The sequence below is a fragment of the Plectropomus leopardus genome, chromosome 4 (assembly GCF_026936395.1).
Source record: "Plectropomus leopardus strain MGB_pleo_1.0 chromosome 4, ASM2693639v1, whole genome shotgun sequence".
In the NCBI taxonomy this organism is placed as follows: Eukaryota; Metazoa; Chordata; class Actinopteri; order Perciformes; family Serranidae; genus Plectropomus; species Plectropomus leopardus.
The window spans coordinates 11106422-11124794 of NC_142179.1; the positions used below are offsets into that span (position 1 = coordinate 11106422).

At 41.1% G+C, this 18373-nt stretch overlaps 1 protein-coding gene across 7 annotated transcripts in view; it reads left to right on the forward strand.

The window, feature by feature from the left end:
* Window positions 1-17579, forward strand: part of slc20a2 (solute carrier family 20 member 2) — a 66064-nt gene extending 48485 nt beyond the window's left edge. For 6 of the 7 annotated variants that reach the window (XM_088076535.1, XM_088076536.1, XM_042488877.2 and 3 more), the window contains 4 exons: window positions 259-895; window positions 1128-1313; window positions 6007-6091; window positions 10842-17579. In XM_088076535.1, the coding sequence (XP_087932661.1) occupies window positions 259-895; window positions 1128-1313; window positions 6007-6091; window positions 10842-11006 (1073 nt within the window). In that variant the 3' untranslated portion in view covers window positions 11007-17579. Of the gene's footprint in view, window positions 1-258; window positions 896-1127; window positions 1314-6006; window positions 6092-6730; window positions 6816-10841 lie in introns of all 7 variants that reach the window. The other variant, XM_042488876.2, reaches the window with a different exon arrangement.
* The last annotated feature ends 794 nt before the right edge of the window (window positions 17580-18373 follow it).

The window sequence follows — 18373 nt, forward strand, 5'->3', positions numbered from 1 at the left end:
AAGGTCCGCCCATCCAGTGCAATAGCTTGATCCAGGATTTTAGAGGTTAACCATGTCTCTGAGAAGATGTGTGCAGAGCAGCCTCTGATTTCTGGTTGCTGAGTGAGCCTCAATCGCATCTCCTTCAAATTGGGGTCCAGGTTTAAAAATACTGGTTAAGCTTTAAAGTGCCAAATTGAGGAATCCGGGTTCTCTATAGTTTTCTTAACAAATAGACATTATGCATCTACAGCCACCTCTTCATCTCCTCTCTTTCAGGCCGGACCCACTCGATGACCAACGGCTGCCTCAAGTCACCCGTCTCTAATGGCAGCTTCAGCTTTGATGGCCACATGCGCAGCGATGGCCAGGTATACCACACAGTGCACAAAGACTCAGGCCTATACAAAGACCTTCTTCACAAAATCCACCTGGGCCGCATGGATGACAACGATCGCTCCGGCTCCAACGCTGGACCGCCAGACAACAATTACCGCCTGCTGCGGCGCAACAACAGCTACACCTGCTACACAGCCGCTATATGTGGCATGCCCGTCCAGCCGCTCATTCGCACAGAGTCACGCGATGACAGTGAAAAACTGGTAGGAGAGGGAGGCGGCAGGAGCAACAGCGTGTCCTACTCCAAGAAGAGGGTACGCTACGACAGCTACTCATCGTACTGTAATGCCGTGGCGGAGGCTGAGATCGAGGCAGAGGAGGGTGGAGTGGAGATGAAGCTGGCCACAGAGCTGGAGGGGGTGGAAGAAGAAGGGGCTCCAGCGCCGATGCCTCTGGATGACTTGGTCGAGGAGGACCACGAGGAGAAGGATAAGCCTGAGGTGTTCCTGCTTTTCCACTTCCTGCAGATTCTCACCGCCTGCTTCGGCTCCTTCGCCCACGGAGGCAACGATGTCAGGTGCTGCCTCCTGCTGCTCACAGGACATACAACATCCCATATAGATGCATGCGTCATATTACATTTCCCTGGTGTCTGATCATATGATTAGTTATTCCTGAGGCGTTTTGTCCTTTTAGATTAAAAACAAGTACCAGCTTTACTCTGCCGCATCACTTTAACCTTGATTTCCAGTCTAGCATCAATACTTGAAGAGCTGCCTGAGGTTATAATCTATTTTCTCACCCTGCAGTAATGCCATCGGGCCCCTGGTAGCGCTGTGGATGATTTACGATCAGGGTGGTGTAATGCAGGACGCTGCCACTCCCATCTGGCTGCTGTTTTACGGTGGTTTAGGCATCTGCGCCGGCCTGTGGGTGTGGGGCCGCCGTGTCATCCAGACCATGGGGAAAGACCTGACTCCCATCACCCCCTCAAGGTGAGAAAGCCCCCATGTGGGAGAGTGGAAGCAAGGGTGTTTGTCTGTCTGTGTTTGTGGAAATGAGTGAAAAAGAAACATTTGGATGAGAGAGAAAGATTTTTATGGCAGAGGTGAAGTCTCCATCTTGTTCCAAAAAGCCTCGGCATGCTGACAAACACAAGTCCTCCCGGTTCAACAACGTAGGTAAGTGTTGATGTGCACACACAATATCTTAAACAAGGCTGTTAAATGTTATTGAACATGTTATTCAGCTGACATTCATGATTTCACACTTTACTGGCATAAAACTAAGGCAGCACAGTCTCGTTTGGAGCTCCTGCTCTGTTGCCTCAGGTGCTTTCTGTCTACAGGTACAGCAGACTTGTCTGACTAATCAAGGGTGTTTGATTCGGGCATGCACTGATTAACAACTTTCTACTTCCCAAACAGAGCCGACCTGCAGGCAAAAGACATTCTAACAACACAGGCAGCCTCCAACTGCAGTGTTGTTCTTGAAGTTTCTATGGCGGTTGCATCTGTAAAGGCATATGTGTGAATTAATTTTTTGTTTCTCATCAAGATGGCAGACTTTGTATATTTACATACATTTTACTTGTGATATTTTCTGCCCTTTTTAAAACATTTTTCCCAGAGATGTATAATCTATTTAAAGGAACAGTGTGTAAGATTTAGGGAAATTTAGTGGCGTCTAGAGGTTTGGATTGCAGATTGCAACCAGCTGAAACCTCTCCCGGTTAGAAAACCTGCAGTGGTCATTGCTCAGGAGGTTTTTACCGGGAGCTGAATTATCCGCAGAGGTTCTCTTCAAAACTAACAGACCTGGGGAATGTAACCATTGAAATCACTGAATACATCAGTTTCACGTTAAAAAATGTGTGTTTTTTCTGCGACTGCTTTCAGGAGAGGGCTTGGCCAATGTGAAAACACAAATGGCTGTATCTAGAGCCAGTGTTTGGTTTGTCCGTTCTGGGCTACTGTAGAAACATTGTGGTGCATCATGATCTTCATGGAGGATAACCTGCTCCCTATGCAGATATAAACAACTCATTCTTAGGTAACAAAAACATGATTCTTATTTTTTGAGGTGACTATACACTAAAGAAAACATACTCATTATATTCCATTTCTGCCAACATATCAGCCTAAATCCTGCACACTGGACCTTTAATGACTAATCTAATGACAAATCTCTGTATTCACACATTCGTACTTGAACTTAAACTTTTCTAGAACCAATTCGTTACTGCTTTGAGGAGAAATCTGCTGCATTAATTTTCACTGTAATAGCCCTTTGCATAGAGAATGAAGTAGCAATGATGGACTCTCTACATCTCCACTGCCCTTTGACTTATTACATAATAACTATGAATAAATAAATAGTCTTTTGGACCACAGCACATAAAGCTCTCGGGCACACATCGTCCCACAACCTAAGCAGCGGACATCACGCATCCTTAACTACCGCTGCTCCTCTGTCCTTGAGATCGATCTCTCTCTCTCTCTCTCTCTCTCTCTCTCTCTCTCTCTCTCTCTCTCTCTCTCTCTCTCTGTCTCTGTCTTTCTCTCGCTGTCCCGTCGTCTTCCCACACATTAACTGAAGAGTGTGGCTGCGTGCATACCTCAAGGATGTTTGTGTGTATCGTGTCAGCTGGAGAAAGCTGGGCTTTATGCCTGCAGGTCGTTATGTGGTGAATGTACTGTATGTGTGCGTGCATGCATATTAAGGTCTAATTGTTCCAGCCAGTTTTTTGTGTGTGTGAGTGTGTGTGTGTGCTCTGTTCTGTTGCCTGGCAGGAATATCACACAGGGTAACAGGAAGTTGTTTGGCATACTGGATGAGGAGAAGTAGAGCAGGAAGGGTGAGGGAGGGGCAAAGCCACAGTGGGAACCCTGGCCTCTCTTCTCCAACTGCGGGGAGGGACGCCAGCCTGACTCCTTCTCTTGCTCTTTTCTTTTTCCCCTCTGTCCTCCTCCTTTTTTTATATTGCTCTCCTGTAAATCTCTATTTTTGTGGTTAACCCTCTTCTTTTACTCACTCCTTCCTTTTTCTTCATTCCTTCCCATTTTCGTCTCCTCGCTGCATTTTTATGTCTTGTTTTTTATCGCCGTCTCACCTCTAAATCTCTCCCCCTCTTCCCCAAAGATTGTTCTCACTCTCATTATTTCTCAGTCTTTCTTCATTTCTCCTTCTTTTGGCCCCTCTCTCTTGCTGTGTGCCTCCTTTCTTTCTTTCTTAATCAGCCTCTTTTCATCACCAGCTTAGTCCTTTGCCAGGACTCAAAGACACTGGTTCACTTTTCTAAAGGCAGTCTTTCCTCCAGTGTCTGTTTCCATGCATCAGTCTGACAAAGGAGTTTGTTTGGGGCAAGGACAGGAAAGTGTGTCTGTGTGTAGGTGTAGTTTTGTGTCAAAACACTGTGGCGGAGAATATATTCCAGCAGGCACAGAGGACACCTGAACACTTCATTGTATCACAGCAGTAGAAACTGTCCTTAAACTTAAATTATGGACTTTTATGATTCTGGCCAGCTCTCCTGTTTAACCACCACAGAGACGGACTGCTGCAGAACTAGCCGGCCTCGCCATGTCTGTGTGACACACTTTTATAATTGGCCTGCAACAAAAATGTTTATGCTTTTATAGGTGGAGTGAGTTGTGTCTGCTTATCTGTCCTGTATTCAGAAAGACATGCCACTCCTGATGAATTTTTGTAGAGGACATTTTGACTCGTCAGAGTAGGAAAGTTTGAGCTCATATCGGTGTGTGTGATCACCGTTACAGACACACACAAGTTAGACATGAGTGCTTTAATGGGGGGTTACGTCCTTAATGGCACCTCTGTCTTTTTTTTATGCGCCAGCGATAGACGTGGCCGGAGGCATTACGTTCTCGGGTTGTCAGTCCGGCCATCAGTCTGTCCTATTCTTGTGAATGTGATATCTCAAGAACACCTTTAGGGAAATTTTTCAAATTTGGCACAAACAGAGTAGACTCAATGATGAACTGATGACATTTTGGTGGTGAAAAGGTCAAAGGTCACTGTGAACTCATGTAACGTTTTTTGGGTCATAACTCAAGAATTTATATGCTTATCATGACAAAATTTCACACAAATATCTAGTTGGATAAAATGAAGTGCTTACATTTTAAACTCAAAAGGTCAAAGGTCAACTTTAATATCATAATTTAATGCAAAAACTACTCTCTGGCCTTTACACAGGAACAGAAGGGATTAGATGAATACGTAGCGTCTTTGCAGCAAAGTCTATATTTGAAGTGTCTACTGTTATGGTTACATGTAAGTCTGGATGGGCATTTATGTAAACTATGTGCATCTTGACTGGTTTGCAGAGGCATATATTCTAGTTTGCATTTGCTAGACAGCATTCAGCTCAGAGATGACAGGAAATTAGCAGAGAGAGAGATGGGGAATGACATGCAACAAAGGTCCCCGACCAGACTTGAATCAACTCTGTTGCAAATAACTTGCTCAGCATCTTGAACCCCCTAACCCACCAGGACATCACACACCAGTCTTAATTATTTTTGCACATGCAGCGAGGACGATCGCCCTCTTACAGATGGTTTCAAGTGATGTTCAAAATTGGCTCCAGTCAAATCATGTACTGCTGATTTGACTGGAGTACTGCTGTGAAAGTCATTGGCTCTTGCTGTTCATGACTGATTAGGTTTGAACAGTGGCTGTCCCCAGGATCTTACCTCTGTGTTGCTGAGAGTTTGTTTTGTTTTTTTTTGCTTTTTTTTATTATTTAGTTAGTAATTTCAATTGAAGAAGCCTGCTTGCTATGGTAAAGTGTGCAATCGGCATTCAGACCCGGGTGAATAGACTCTGCGGTTGTCCTGGGTATTTATCACCTTTAGTTCTGATCAGCATCGATGGAAACAACACCTGGGTGAACACGCAAATTTTAGCCCTTAACCACCAAGATGCGATGACGTGCTGCCACTAAACACCTCCACCTAAGCAGTGGTGAAACATCAATCCAAAATTAGTCTGCACCGAGTTTGATAGAAAGACTGAAAAAGTAAATAATGCATAAAAAGAGGCAACCACCGTTAAGTTTTCACAGACCTCTGTCCAGCCCATCTGTGACGGGAAACAGACTCACCAAAACAACCCATACACGCACACACACACACACACACATACACGCTCGTCTGCTGCAGAGTTGTGTACGCAGGTCTGCTCTACTGCCAATGGGAAAGCAGTCTATAGCCTATTTTTTTAGCAGGTTTATCAGCAGCACATGCAAATTTTGGTAGAAAAGGGGTATTGATATCAATCCCAAGTGCATGTCTGGGTATGGCTCCATGTGTTGGGGTGGTGGGGCTATCCTCTGGGGCTAGATATTTAAAAATTGATTTTCTCTTTCAAAGTGTGAATAATGTTCTGGAAACAAGTGTCCCCTAAGGCAGAAATAAACAAATGTGTACCAAATGTAAACATTCATATGACCTGAAAAAAATGCTGTCTTTATTATATGTGTGATGTTTGAGAGAGATAAGAGTGTGATTACCAGATATTTTGTTTCCTTTCTGTGTGTCAGCTGTTGAATGTCCTGCTGTGGTATTACTCCTAATGTGGAGCGTGCCATCAGCAGCACATCCCAGACATTACAATGAAGGATGTCTCTTTGTTCCCCCCTCCTCTCCCCTCCCTCCTCCACAGTGGATTCACTATTGAACTGGCTTCTGCACTCACAGTCGTGTTTGCTTCCAATATCGGAATCCCTGTCAGTACCACGCACTGCAAGGTATGACTGAGCGGCCCTCCAGCTGGCCTCTCAACTCCCCACAGGCATTTTCAGGGGAGAGGGGAGCTCACACTGCCTCCCAGGGTGCCGGGTTGGAAATACACACACAACTTTAGTCCAAATCAAACAGTATTGCAATCAGATAATCTCTTTAATGACCATGTTTATGACAGACGATCTGTGTCAATCTCTTTTTGTGCGATGCCCTGATAAAAATGAATCACATCAGAGAGAGCAAAGTTCAGATTTATTCACTGCATTAAAAGACAATCAAAAAAACTTCAGCCCAACAGACAGCCCCAGGCAGCTGTGTGCAGCCCCCCCTCCCCCGTTTCTTTCTAGGAACATCAGATCCAGGCTGGAAGACGTGGCGGACCCCGCCAGCCCCAACCCCCCTCCCCATCTACATGGTGTCTCATCCTCTGTTTCATTTCCTCCATCTCTTCCATTTTGTCCTCTCAGCACTGGCATGGTTTGGTGTGTGGGTCGTCCACCCTCCTGTGCTTGGCTGCAAGCAGACTCCCCGCCTCCCTACCACCACCAGCCTCCTCCCCCAACTCCCCCACCTGCCACACTTGTTTTTCCACTTTTTTTTACCTCTCCATCTTTCTCTGTCTCTCCACTCATCTGTCTTTACAGCGGATTTTGCATTGAAGTAATGAGTGCGCTAACAGTGCTTGTTGCATCAAATGTGGGCATCCCAATAAGCTCCACCCACTGCAAGGTATTGGTGTCACTGGTAGTGAAGCCACTTCATGGCTTCACCTGTAGCTGTCAATCGCCAAAGCCAATCACAACTCCTGAAGTTGCTGTTTTGACCTTTCTTGCAGTTTTCCTCCAGCAGCAAAGTTTGTCCTCAAGGGACTTTTGTATAAAAAAAATTAGTTTGATGCAAGCTTATTAGATAAAGAGCAGTATATCAAAAATGTATAGCTGTTTAACTGTACTTTGTAAGCCGAGAGACGATTGACCCTTTTTTGCCTCGTTTTTCATGTAGCCAGAATTTAGTCAACTTGTTCACATTCCTCTATTAATTGGATTTAAAGTATGGCATTTTTATTTAGCCACTTTCATATTTTGATGGAACAAAATTTTCATTAAGGGCAAACCTGAGCTCTCTTGGTTTTTTTTTTATCCATTCAAAAAGTCATTTGCAAAAACATCCTTGCCCCTTAACAGGATATGCTGGACTCTTTATTGGCTCTCAGCAGTTGCCAGGCAACCAGTGGAGACTCAAGGAAGTTACTGCTCCCTGCCAAGAAATTGTGTGGCATATAACCTCCGTAAAAGCAGTTTCTATTCTTCAGCTTTTATACAGATTAAACAAATGAGATATATCACGTTATTTAGTGGTTTTTGGAGGTGGTGGTAAGCTTTATGCTAAGCTAACTGGCTGCTGACTGTAGCCTCATATTTAACTAAAAACATGAAAGTGCTTTTGAGCTTTAAATGAGCACGTTACCTTCAAATTGGGAATTGGAAAGTGGAAAATTGTGTGTATAGGCTCATTTATGTTCAATGTTGGATACAGAGACGGAGGGAGCCCTCTGTCCATACAGTGAGTTTCTTTTTTTCCGTGCGTGTCCACCTTTTCTGAAAGATTACACATTCATGGGGTCTATTAGCACTGCAAAGGCAGAACTCATCATGAGTTACTTTCAGCCCTCAGTAGCAGTTTGAATCACGGCGTGGATAATTGATCATTTGATCCGGTCAGAGCTGATCAGATCGACGGACGAGAGGAAAAAAAACAGTGTGCAGAGTGAAATGCATATACATATACATGTATATAGCAATAGAAAACCTATTAGTGTCAGCAGATGTCTTCATTGTGGGGCCTCGTAATATTTACAACAGTTGAAACGGACTATCAATTTTCATATATAAAGGAAGTGTTAAAACAAAGGATGAGATTTTTACTGCATAATAGCTGCATCTTTGAAAACATAAAAGTAACATGACAAAAAAAAAGTGTTTTTGATTTTGAAAAATGCTTAAGGGAAACTGCAACAGACTCAAAACTGGTATTTAATTACTGGTGATCAATTTGTCTAAACATCATCATCATCTTCATCATCACCTGTACCTTATTTTCAATTGTCACCTCCACACCTTCCCTAAAACCTCGGATAATCTCCTGCTATGCCACAAATGCTAAATCTACTGATGTTTAGAGGTGTATTGTTGTGGTAATTTGATTTAGTGGAGATGCACAGATGTTGTTGGATGAATTTATTTCATTATTTAATTTAAGGATTGTTAAAAGTTACACTAAAGTTTTCAGAAAGCATCCAACAACATCTGTAAACATCTGCCAGAGAATGTGAGAGTGTTTGAACAGTGATGGGCATCCATTCGGTTTCATCTTAGTCCAGAGTTACCGTTTTCTTTCATGGTTTTTTAACTTCCTTACTTATGCGCAGATCAAACTGAAATGATGCTCAGCTCTGGTGAGATTATGTGCAGTGACTCATTGTTTCAGAGGCTCTGCAGTCAGCAGCACAAACATGGAGGTCACACTGAGTTCAGGCTTTGCTGCTGCATGCCTAGAATACTACAATTGGCTGTAAACAAACATCTTAACCACGAAAGTTTAGATTAAGTTCCTCACAGGCTTTTTGAATGACTGCGTTTAAAAGAATCATCCAAATGAAGAGAGTAGACAGTTTGCCTCCAACCTGACCTTCCTGCCGTAAAGATATTTTTGTGGTGTAACTTTGAGAAAGACTGACTTATCGACCACAAACACCACTGGTCTCCGCTGACCTTCCACATTTAGTCGAGAGTGTGACAGAAAGCGTCTCGTGTTTCTCTGGCCGTATAAGAGCAGGCACACTTTTAACTCACACCCGCAAACAGAGGTGAAACCAGTCACTGCACATGCCACGGTGTCTGAAATGTGTCTCCTCCAAAACTGATTCTCATTTGGTACGATTCTGATTTAATTACGTGATTAAAGATGAGAGAACTGTTCATTTGTGGACATCTGACATTAGCAGATAAAAAAAATAGCTGAACCCCCCCTCAAAATACTTATTTTTCCAATTTAAAGCCCAATAAAGAGGAAAGCATCTGATTTTTGATAAACCAGAATTGCTGATTTCGGATGTCCACACCCAAGGATTAAATTTAGGGAGGAGTAACTGTTTCTACGGCTTGCTCTTACTAACACAGACCTAACTGGTCTTGAAGGACAAAAGGTTGTTTTCAGGCTTTTCTGTTCAGATATTCACCCTTTGTTCACTTACCTGTGAACAAAAGGTCTGTGATCATCTTATAAGATATGATCATTTCTATAATGATCAGAGTACCAGGAAATGTATGAAATTTTTATACATAATAATCTATAATATCATAAAATACTGAAAGTACATTTGATTATATTCATTCTGTACTTGTATTTGAAGGGTACATTTGGTGTTTTTAAACCTGAGCCCATTTAACCCATGTTTTTGTGTCAATTGATAAATGAAAAAAAACATTTTGTGAAACAGGCCCAGTATTGAAAGAAATCGAAACAGACACACAGTGACAATGTCAAATTAGTGTGCTTATTTTTGCCACTGATACTCACAGATCTGCTGTTTGGAGTCTAAGTGTCTGACATCATTATGGAAAGATCCCTGCAGAGATAGATGTGCTTTGAATCAGCCCTGAAATCACCATGGTCAAACCCAACAGACTCTACGTAGTTAACGATAATTTTATCATTGTAAAAACACATTCAAAATTTGATAAAAACCATCTTGGTTTGTCTTTTCACACTTTCAGCAATCACCAACTCCCGTTTAGCTGAAATAAACCCTTAATGCGCCCAGTTTGATGTGAAAATGTGTTGGCTCTTTACACATTCAAATTACTGTTTATATTGATTTTGGGGCTGTTTTTGTCAAGCAAAAAGGATCTTACTCTTTATCAACAATGTCAGTGTCATTAGGGATCTTTTCTGTAATGTTGACAGACACTTAGAATAATAATAATAATAATAATCTGAGCCTGTCAGTGGCAAAACAAGGACTTTTAGTGGACATATATAACAGTGCACACATGCCTTGAGTTTTGTAGCTGTGGGCTGCAGCGCTCTCACTCAATACTGGACCAGAGTAAAAATGTTCGTTAGGTCGTCAGGTCTTTATTTCAAACATGGCGTATAAAATAATAACATCAGAATACCCATCCGACATATTCAGTAAACAAACATAAGTATTTCATGTCCAAAAAGAAGTGGGAGGAAGTGAGTACTTATCAAATCCTACTCCTTTTTTACACACACACACACACACACACACACACACACACACACACATACACGCACATATGTATACATATATATATTTATATATTCACCACACACACCTCGATCTAATCAAACAGGATCCTATTAGTCAATTAGACACATGAACGCTGGAAACTATGGTCCAGGTTAAAACAAACAAACAAACAAATTTCCCTTTAAATGTGTTCAATACTCTCAACTGCAAAGCCAGAAAATTGGACTCACTCATTGGCTGTCAAGTACATTTGAGCTCAATAGACAAATAACGGCTGAACATAAATTATATATTTAAGAAGTGGGCAAGTATGCAGACGCCTGTGTAAACAAGCTGACGTTACCTAAAATGTTCAGCATAAGAAGAAAAGCCTGAACCACCTGCAGCTCTTCAGTCTTTCTGACTTTACTGACTTTAAACATTTGGTTCTGTTCTGCTGCTGATGTTTCTCTTTCTCCGCCCCTGGCTGCGACCTCTAGGTGGGCTCCGTTGTGGCCGTGGGTTGGATCCGCTCCCAGAAAGCAGTGGACTGGCGCCTCTTCAGGAACATCTTCCTGGCGTGGTTCGTCACCGTGCCCGTGGCCGGCCTGTTCAGCGCCGCCATCATGGCCCTGTTCGTCTACGGCATCCTGCCCTTTGTCTGAGGGCGCACGGCTGGGAGGGAGAACAGAGGAGGAGGAGAAAGATAGAGAGAGAGAGGGAAACTTGAGTAAAAGTCCTAGCTCGAGTGTCAGGAGGGCAGATAGAGGAGAGAGGAAAAGAAGAGAGGGAAAGAGTGACGGAGAAGAGAGGAAGCTGCAGAGGTTACGGATGGATTGTACTGTGGATGTGAGGAGGGTTGGTTCATATGCTGCCTGGCTCCGTAGTCCAGAGATCTTTTTTGACTCATTTGAGTTTCTGATCGGTTTTTATTTATTCTCTTTTTTGGGGTGCATAAGAAAGTGTGTAACCAGCGTGTTCACCATACCATCAATCTGCTGTACATATGACAATAATAGGGAGATTTCCAGTAACTCTTTAACAAGTTCTTTTGAGAAACAGTGGCACCATTTTCTGTCTCTACATTAAAAAATAATCATGAGTTTAAAATATAAAAAGACAGCACACGACTAAAAATCAAACGGTTAATTCTGCACACCTAAACTGCAGTAAAACGCCATCGTTCTGCCTGCACACCCAGGCAGCATCAACAGTCAAGTGCTCAATATTATTGTTCCAAAATGCCAGAAAAAAACTGTACATATAGTTGTATTGGATTGAGTGTGATTTGTTGTATTGCGGCTTGCTTAAAAGTTAAAAAAAAAAAAAGAAGAAAAGATGTGCGTGTGGTAAACCAACCCATCCATCATGTCACTTTTACCATGCTAGCCAGGTACAACGAGGGCCAAACTGAAAGGACGCCTCAGAGAGGGGTGGTGGGACTGTCACTCTTTTTTTATTTTCCACATGATACCACAGAAACCTGATTTGCTAAAGAGTTGATTTATGTCAAGAGCTCCTGTATGTTTTTAGAGATGGATCTCATATTTTTTAATGATGTAATATACTGTAATTTGTACTGTAAATAATGTCCTTAAAGAGTTTGGGGGGTGGGATTTGGGATCATGGTTTGTTTTCAACATGATTAAGGGGTGGGGGGCTCTTCACCTCTTCATGATGTCATATTATACAGTGTTTCATCCCAGAGGGGACACACACACACACACACACACACACACACACATTCACACTCAATGAACGCGCACACTTGACAAGCTGCTGTTTTTGGGAGGTTGGCAGAAGTATATTGATTGGCCAATGAACCCGTTCTCAACAGAGGAAACTGAATATATTTCATATCTTATTTCAGTAAATCCAACAGTTTTGGCATAAAGTCCTTATATTTAAGGTTTCCTTCTTGTGATAATATTTAGGGCTGGGCCAAAATCAAATAGTATATTTTTAACCAAATACTTCAATCATTTTTTTGAACAATATCGTAGGAAATTGAAATATTAAAATAACTATTGGTGCCAAAAACACAAAGTATTTACAGAATTCTTTATAAATAGTCATCTGTAATCAGTCCCTCCAGGATTTAGCAGGCTGTTTTGGGGATTGTTGCGACCTTCATGACAGCTTTCTAAGAATTTGTGATGCACCTTGCGATATTTATAGTTGTTGGGTTTTTTTGCAATTAATTTGCGGGGGCAAGTGAAAATTGCATAAAATTGTTGCGGTTCGGAGCCTTATATTATGAGCATTCAGAGTTTTTCGTTTCGCTGAAGGACCGTCTCCATGAGATGCTCTCCCGATGTCTCTGCTCCAATTAGTACGAGCTAACGCAGCGGCTAATATCCGACACCAAACCGTTTCCTCAGCAGTAGTCTCAAACACAAAGAAATGAGATTTTTACCAAGCGACAACCTCAGAGGCTTAAAAATGAAGCCAGTGCTGAAGTGCCAACAACTGTAATTCATCTAATGGCCACTTGAGGCTGGACGGGGGGATATTTTTGTAACTCACCGTACGTTTTGTTTTTTTTTTTTAAGGCCCAGTTATGCACATGTAAGGGCCGGGCTGCTTGACTGACAGGCTGTCTGTTGATGGCGACCTCGGCTTTCAGTCAGCCCCCTTCTCCTCCACAGTGCCAGCCTTTTGCCCAAATATGGTCACCTCAGCTTCCAAAACAACAATATGGCGACAACCAAAATGCTTGAGGCTTCGAAACAGTAGTACACAAACCAGTGTATGACATCCGTCATTCATCATCTGTGGATTTTTCCTGTTTTAAATTTGCACTTAAGTTGGGTTGATTGGACAAAATTGCTAGATCAGGCCGAATTCAGGTATCAGAATTTGTTTAAATTGTTGCGACATCCCGGAGGGACTGAGAAATGTGATTATAATGACAGTAATAAAAGCAAATACTAGTACCACTAGAAAAAGTTCAGAAAATGATATCACTTTACTGTAAAGCAGCTTTAAACCCCAGGAAAAGACAACACTAATGATTCTACAATATCCAACACCTAAGATGGTATCTGGTCTCATATCACGATATCGAAAGAATATCTTGCCCAGTCCTATTTCAGATGGGAAGTTTCATAGATTTCAAGTATGAGATTTAGGTGCAGCAGAAGCGAAAACACTAAACAGACAAAAACACACTCATAAGGTCCCATAAAACGTTCACATTTCTTCATCCGTATGCCTTTGTTTTCATATAATTAGCTCAGCTACCGGAGTCATTTCCTCATATCAAAGGCTCCCTGCCAATGACGGACCTCTACACTGTCCATGTTAGGGTCATTTCAGATCTCCCGCCATGTTTCGCCGGTCAGATCACAAGTCTCAGTCCAGGGTGGATCTGTTTCTGTAGTCCTGAACATCGGTCTCACACCCCTGGTCAGCCTTGTCGCGCCAGACGGCGATTTTGTGTCATATCAAAACACGTATTATAACTCAGCCAGTTATGCAGAGGTGGAAAGACGGGGGAGTCAACCCCAGCCACACGTGTAGCTCCTCAAAAAAAAAAAAACGGCTGGTTGTTGTTTGAAGCATAGAAGCATTTAGTCTATTGATCACCTGTGTTTCAATAAGTGCTAAAGGTTAGATAGATATCATAGGGTCGAGTTAAGGGCAATTCAAAGCCCAGTTGGGGATTTTGAGGTCACTCATGTCAGAAAAATATCTCAAGACATTTGTCTTTGGAATATGTTCGAATAAGATGGTTTCGGGGGGAATAGTACTGATCATCACCAGCTTTTTAACAGGGTCGCCTGACCTGTAGATGAACAAAGCTTTTTTTATTTGAACAAACTCGATGCCAGGTGTTGCAAGTTCTCTTTTTTTTGTTCTTGTGGTGTGTTTCCTAATTTCATTTTTTGTTTTCTCATGAACAAATCTATGCTTAAGTAGCCACTTGCCTTGTAACATTGTGTTTTACTTTGTGCAGATACAGTAAAATAATAAGTGGTGTTTACATCGTAACCATATTGTAGAGAAAAAAACTGTTGCCTAATGATGCCAATGAAAGACAAAACTATTAACCATGAATTTTTAAGTGCAAGTAAAAAAAAAAAAAACCTGAAGTGTCTAGAGAGAGAGAAAGAGAGCGAGAGCAAGTGTGCGCGCGATGACTTGTTTTTTGTCGTAGCAGTAGTGCTAATCATGATCCCTGTCACTTTACACTGCTACTACAGTGCGTTAACACTACATGTATGGGTGCAATTCAGTAATGAAGAGAATGACTAGAGAAATTTCATCAAGACTATATATTTTTCTACCATATCTGAGTTTTAACCTGGGTGAGCTTCCAGACACTTTGGAGGACACACTGCGGTGTCGATGGGAAACTGGAAAACAGGGACGAGTTGTTCTAAGAGCTCTGTGATACTAAGAAACTTATTACACAAGCGTCTCGCCTCGCTGGTGCCATGTGCCACACTTCCTCTAAGCCCGGTGTGTTCTTCTAACATGTAGATTGACGTGTCGGTTGCCAATAGATCAGATTTTTAAATTACCATTTTTATTTTTGAATTTTAGATGAAAAACACTTTGTAATTTTGTTTCCCTACTGCTTTTGATCATGAGCTGTGAGAGCAAGACGGCATCTTGCTAAAACCAGGACGACCGCTCGCTGATGGAGAAATCTAGAAGCAAAAATCTCTGTAGTGGAGAAACTTTAAATCTTAAACTCAGTAACTGATAACTGGACTATGAGGACTTTTGTTTCCTTGTTTTGGCAGGTAACCACTCTTGAAGCTCATACCCTTTCATTCTTCCACGGGGTGGTTGTTACACGGGGGGCTGCACAGAGCTGGTGTGTTCAAATTCCCTTTGTACTCTGGAACTGGAGGAAGCACATTTTAAAAAGAAATCTCATGACAGACAAGAGGTCTGGCCTTGTTTCCTAAAAACATCCACAGTCTATAGAAGATCAAATAAGTCCCCATTGTCTTTGAAGTGAGCAAATGTAACCGCTAATATATAAAATGCATGTTTTATGGTAGAGCAACAAACTAACTGAACCGAAAAAGCTAAAAAAGCTTTCAAATTCATTTTCTTGTAATATTTGAGAACTTTCTCATTTTATCCAAGATACAGCAATTATTTTGTTAGCATGTAACAAGTAGAGGGGAACTCAGAGAGAGCAGATCAATGCAAAACAGCAAGCACAACAGCTATTTATCTTTGGATATATTCCCAAAACTATTTGAATTAAGATTCATGGCAATCATTTCAAATGAGTCTATTTTGCATTATAAACAAAAGTTTAAAAAAATAATAAAAATTAGCATAACCGTCCCATGATTTGGATCAACTCCAAAATTTAGTGTGGCGTTCCTTGGCTTATGCTGCACCTTTCTACCAAGTTTCATGAAAATCAGGCCTTTTGTTTTTCCATGAAAATGCTGACAAACACACAAACGAAACCACAACCTCATTGGAAAAGGAAAATACAGCTACCAAGAGTCCTAGCCAAAACCTTGTTGAATACTAACAAAATAAAATAGTAATGTTTAGAATAATTATTGAACTTGTGATATTTAACTCAGAATATGGACAAAAAACAATCATATTTCAACTATTGTCTGGCTGCAGGTGATAATGTTTGTTGCCCTCGTGTTTAGATAGAGTGAGCAAAAAAATGACACTAAATCCCCATTTCTCAAGTTGGATTATGAAGCTTATTTGTGCTTGGACTGAAGTCAGCCAGCGCTTCAGACATCTGGTTTGTACAGTGACACTGTGCTCTGCAGGCCGCCCCTCTTGTAACTCACACTCTTTTTTTTTTTGTTTTCCCATGCATTCTCAGTCCTGATAGGCCAAAAGGGATGCACTGCTCAAGACAGGGACGGAAAGTGAAGATGGTCCTCTGGTGACGGCGTTAAACTGACCTGATAGTGATGGCTAAAACTCTCACATGGCAGATTTTATTGGAAGTAACTAATCATACATGGCAAATATCAAAGTGGCGTTGCTATTTACATATTAAAGCCCCTGAAAACGTGTATTTTTGTGTAATGTTAGATATTAATAACTGAAAGAACAACTTTTTAAGTTAAGTAAGAACAAATTTTAAGTTTGGATTGCTGTAGGTATTTATAATTTAATGATAACACTTGAAAACTCAACTTTTTTTTTATTGAGACATGATTCAAATGTTGCAAAACTCTAATTAATGCACAGAGATATGTGACATGAGACATCACATTTTTTTTCCCAACAGAGTGCCGCCCATTTCACACCAGTGTGGAGAAACACAAAAAACACACATTTTGTCTGTAAAATAATGAGATTTGTCCTAACTTCTGCAGAAAATATTGTGCTTATGTTTGACACAATTGCTCAGTAAAAAGCTAACCAGGAAAAAATATGTTTTCAGGGCCTTTAAATTAATAATTAAATTGTGAATTATATCTAAAAGTGAATATTAATTCATACTTGACTAATTTATTCTTAAAGTAAATAAATCCAATAAGTATGCAGGTGAATTCACAATAATCTTTTTAAAAAACATTGGTCAGTGTTAAAGCAGCCACTAGATGCCGTAGTCTGAGACTTTCCCTCCCTGTAGAGAGGGACAGCATTTTAGACCAGTCAGTTTCAGCTGATCAGTATCCATCGACCAATGGTGTGATTGCCACTGAGGGAGTGACTGAGCTTCTATCGCATTCTAACTGTATTGTGACTTCTTTGCAGAGAAAAATGTAAGGAAACAGATGGTGCCATTTCTTTCTCCCTGAATGTGCAATACAAGCTGTTTCTTGTGAAGGTGCAACTACATCGCTGTCACTCTGTGGTCGTGTAGCTCCACCTGCCCTGGTGCAAAAGCGCCCTCTCCTGTTTGTACGGAACTAGCACCACCTCTCAGGGGTGGAGGGGCATCAGTTCAGACCTTCATCTGGATGTGGCGTGCTGTCTCTAGTTTTCTGGTCTGTTTTGTAATAGAATGTGCTCCTTGGCTGGCCTGCAGGCTTTACAGCTCTGTGTTGTCTTTTTACTGTTTAACTGCTATTTAACTGTCCGGTCCTTCAAAAGTTAAAAAAATATAAAATAATAAATAAACGAATAAAAAAATCAAAAGAAACTGTAGCCTGCTTCTACAAAAATCTTAAAGCTCTTCTGATTTGCATATATCGTACTGTAATGTTTTATTTAAGATTTTAGTGAGAAAAATGTCTGCATTTAAACTAAATTATGGGAATTAAAATTACAAAGAATACCTAAAATCCACTGAGTTGTGTCTTATTTTTGGAAAGATGTTTGAGATATGATATATGATGCAAGATATGATGCAAGTAATAAACTGTTTTGTTTTACTTTATTGCATCCATGGAAACATGCACACTGCAGCCTACACATGCAGGAAGATGATGAATTTAGCTTTTTATCAATATATATATTGTTTGATTTCATGTCTTATCAAGTACATGGGATGTCAAAAAATAAGATGTTAAATGATTTGCATGTTGACTAATTTGCTACGAACAACTCATACTTTTTGTTTATTTTAATCTAAGAGATTCTTTTCACCTTTGTTGGATAGGACAATGTGAAAGGGGAGGAGAAAGGAGATGATATGCAACGGCTCCAAATTATTAGGCTATTTTAACAACTTATTTGTGGGTTTGACTGATATGATGCAACCCCACTTTCTCTTGACAATACTTAATGGCTGTATATATTTATATCCTATTCTAATCTTCATAATACATGAAATTGTTCTGTTTTAACAAGGACTCAAGGGTACTGCAGACAACACTCAGAGCTTTAATAGCCCATAGCAGCATCTTAGAGCAACTACCACAGTTTACACTGTTGCTTCGTTCTTCCACCATCTGCCATTTCCACTACAGTGGTTAGTAACTGCAAAGAGCTTACATTTATACTCTTTAGCTACCAGGGAAAGCAAAAGCACCATCCTCTTTCACTTGCATAATGGTTGACACGCTTTCTTTGTGCCGTAAATCAAGCCTTCATTTCCGAGGAGCTCGTACCTGGTGAAATACAGAATTGCATAGTG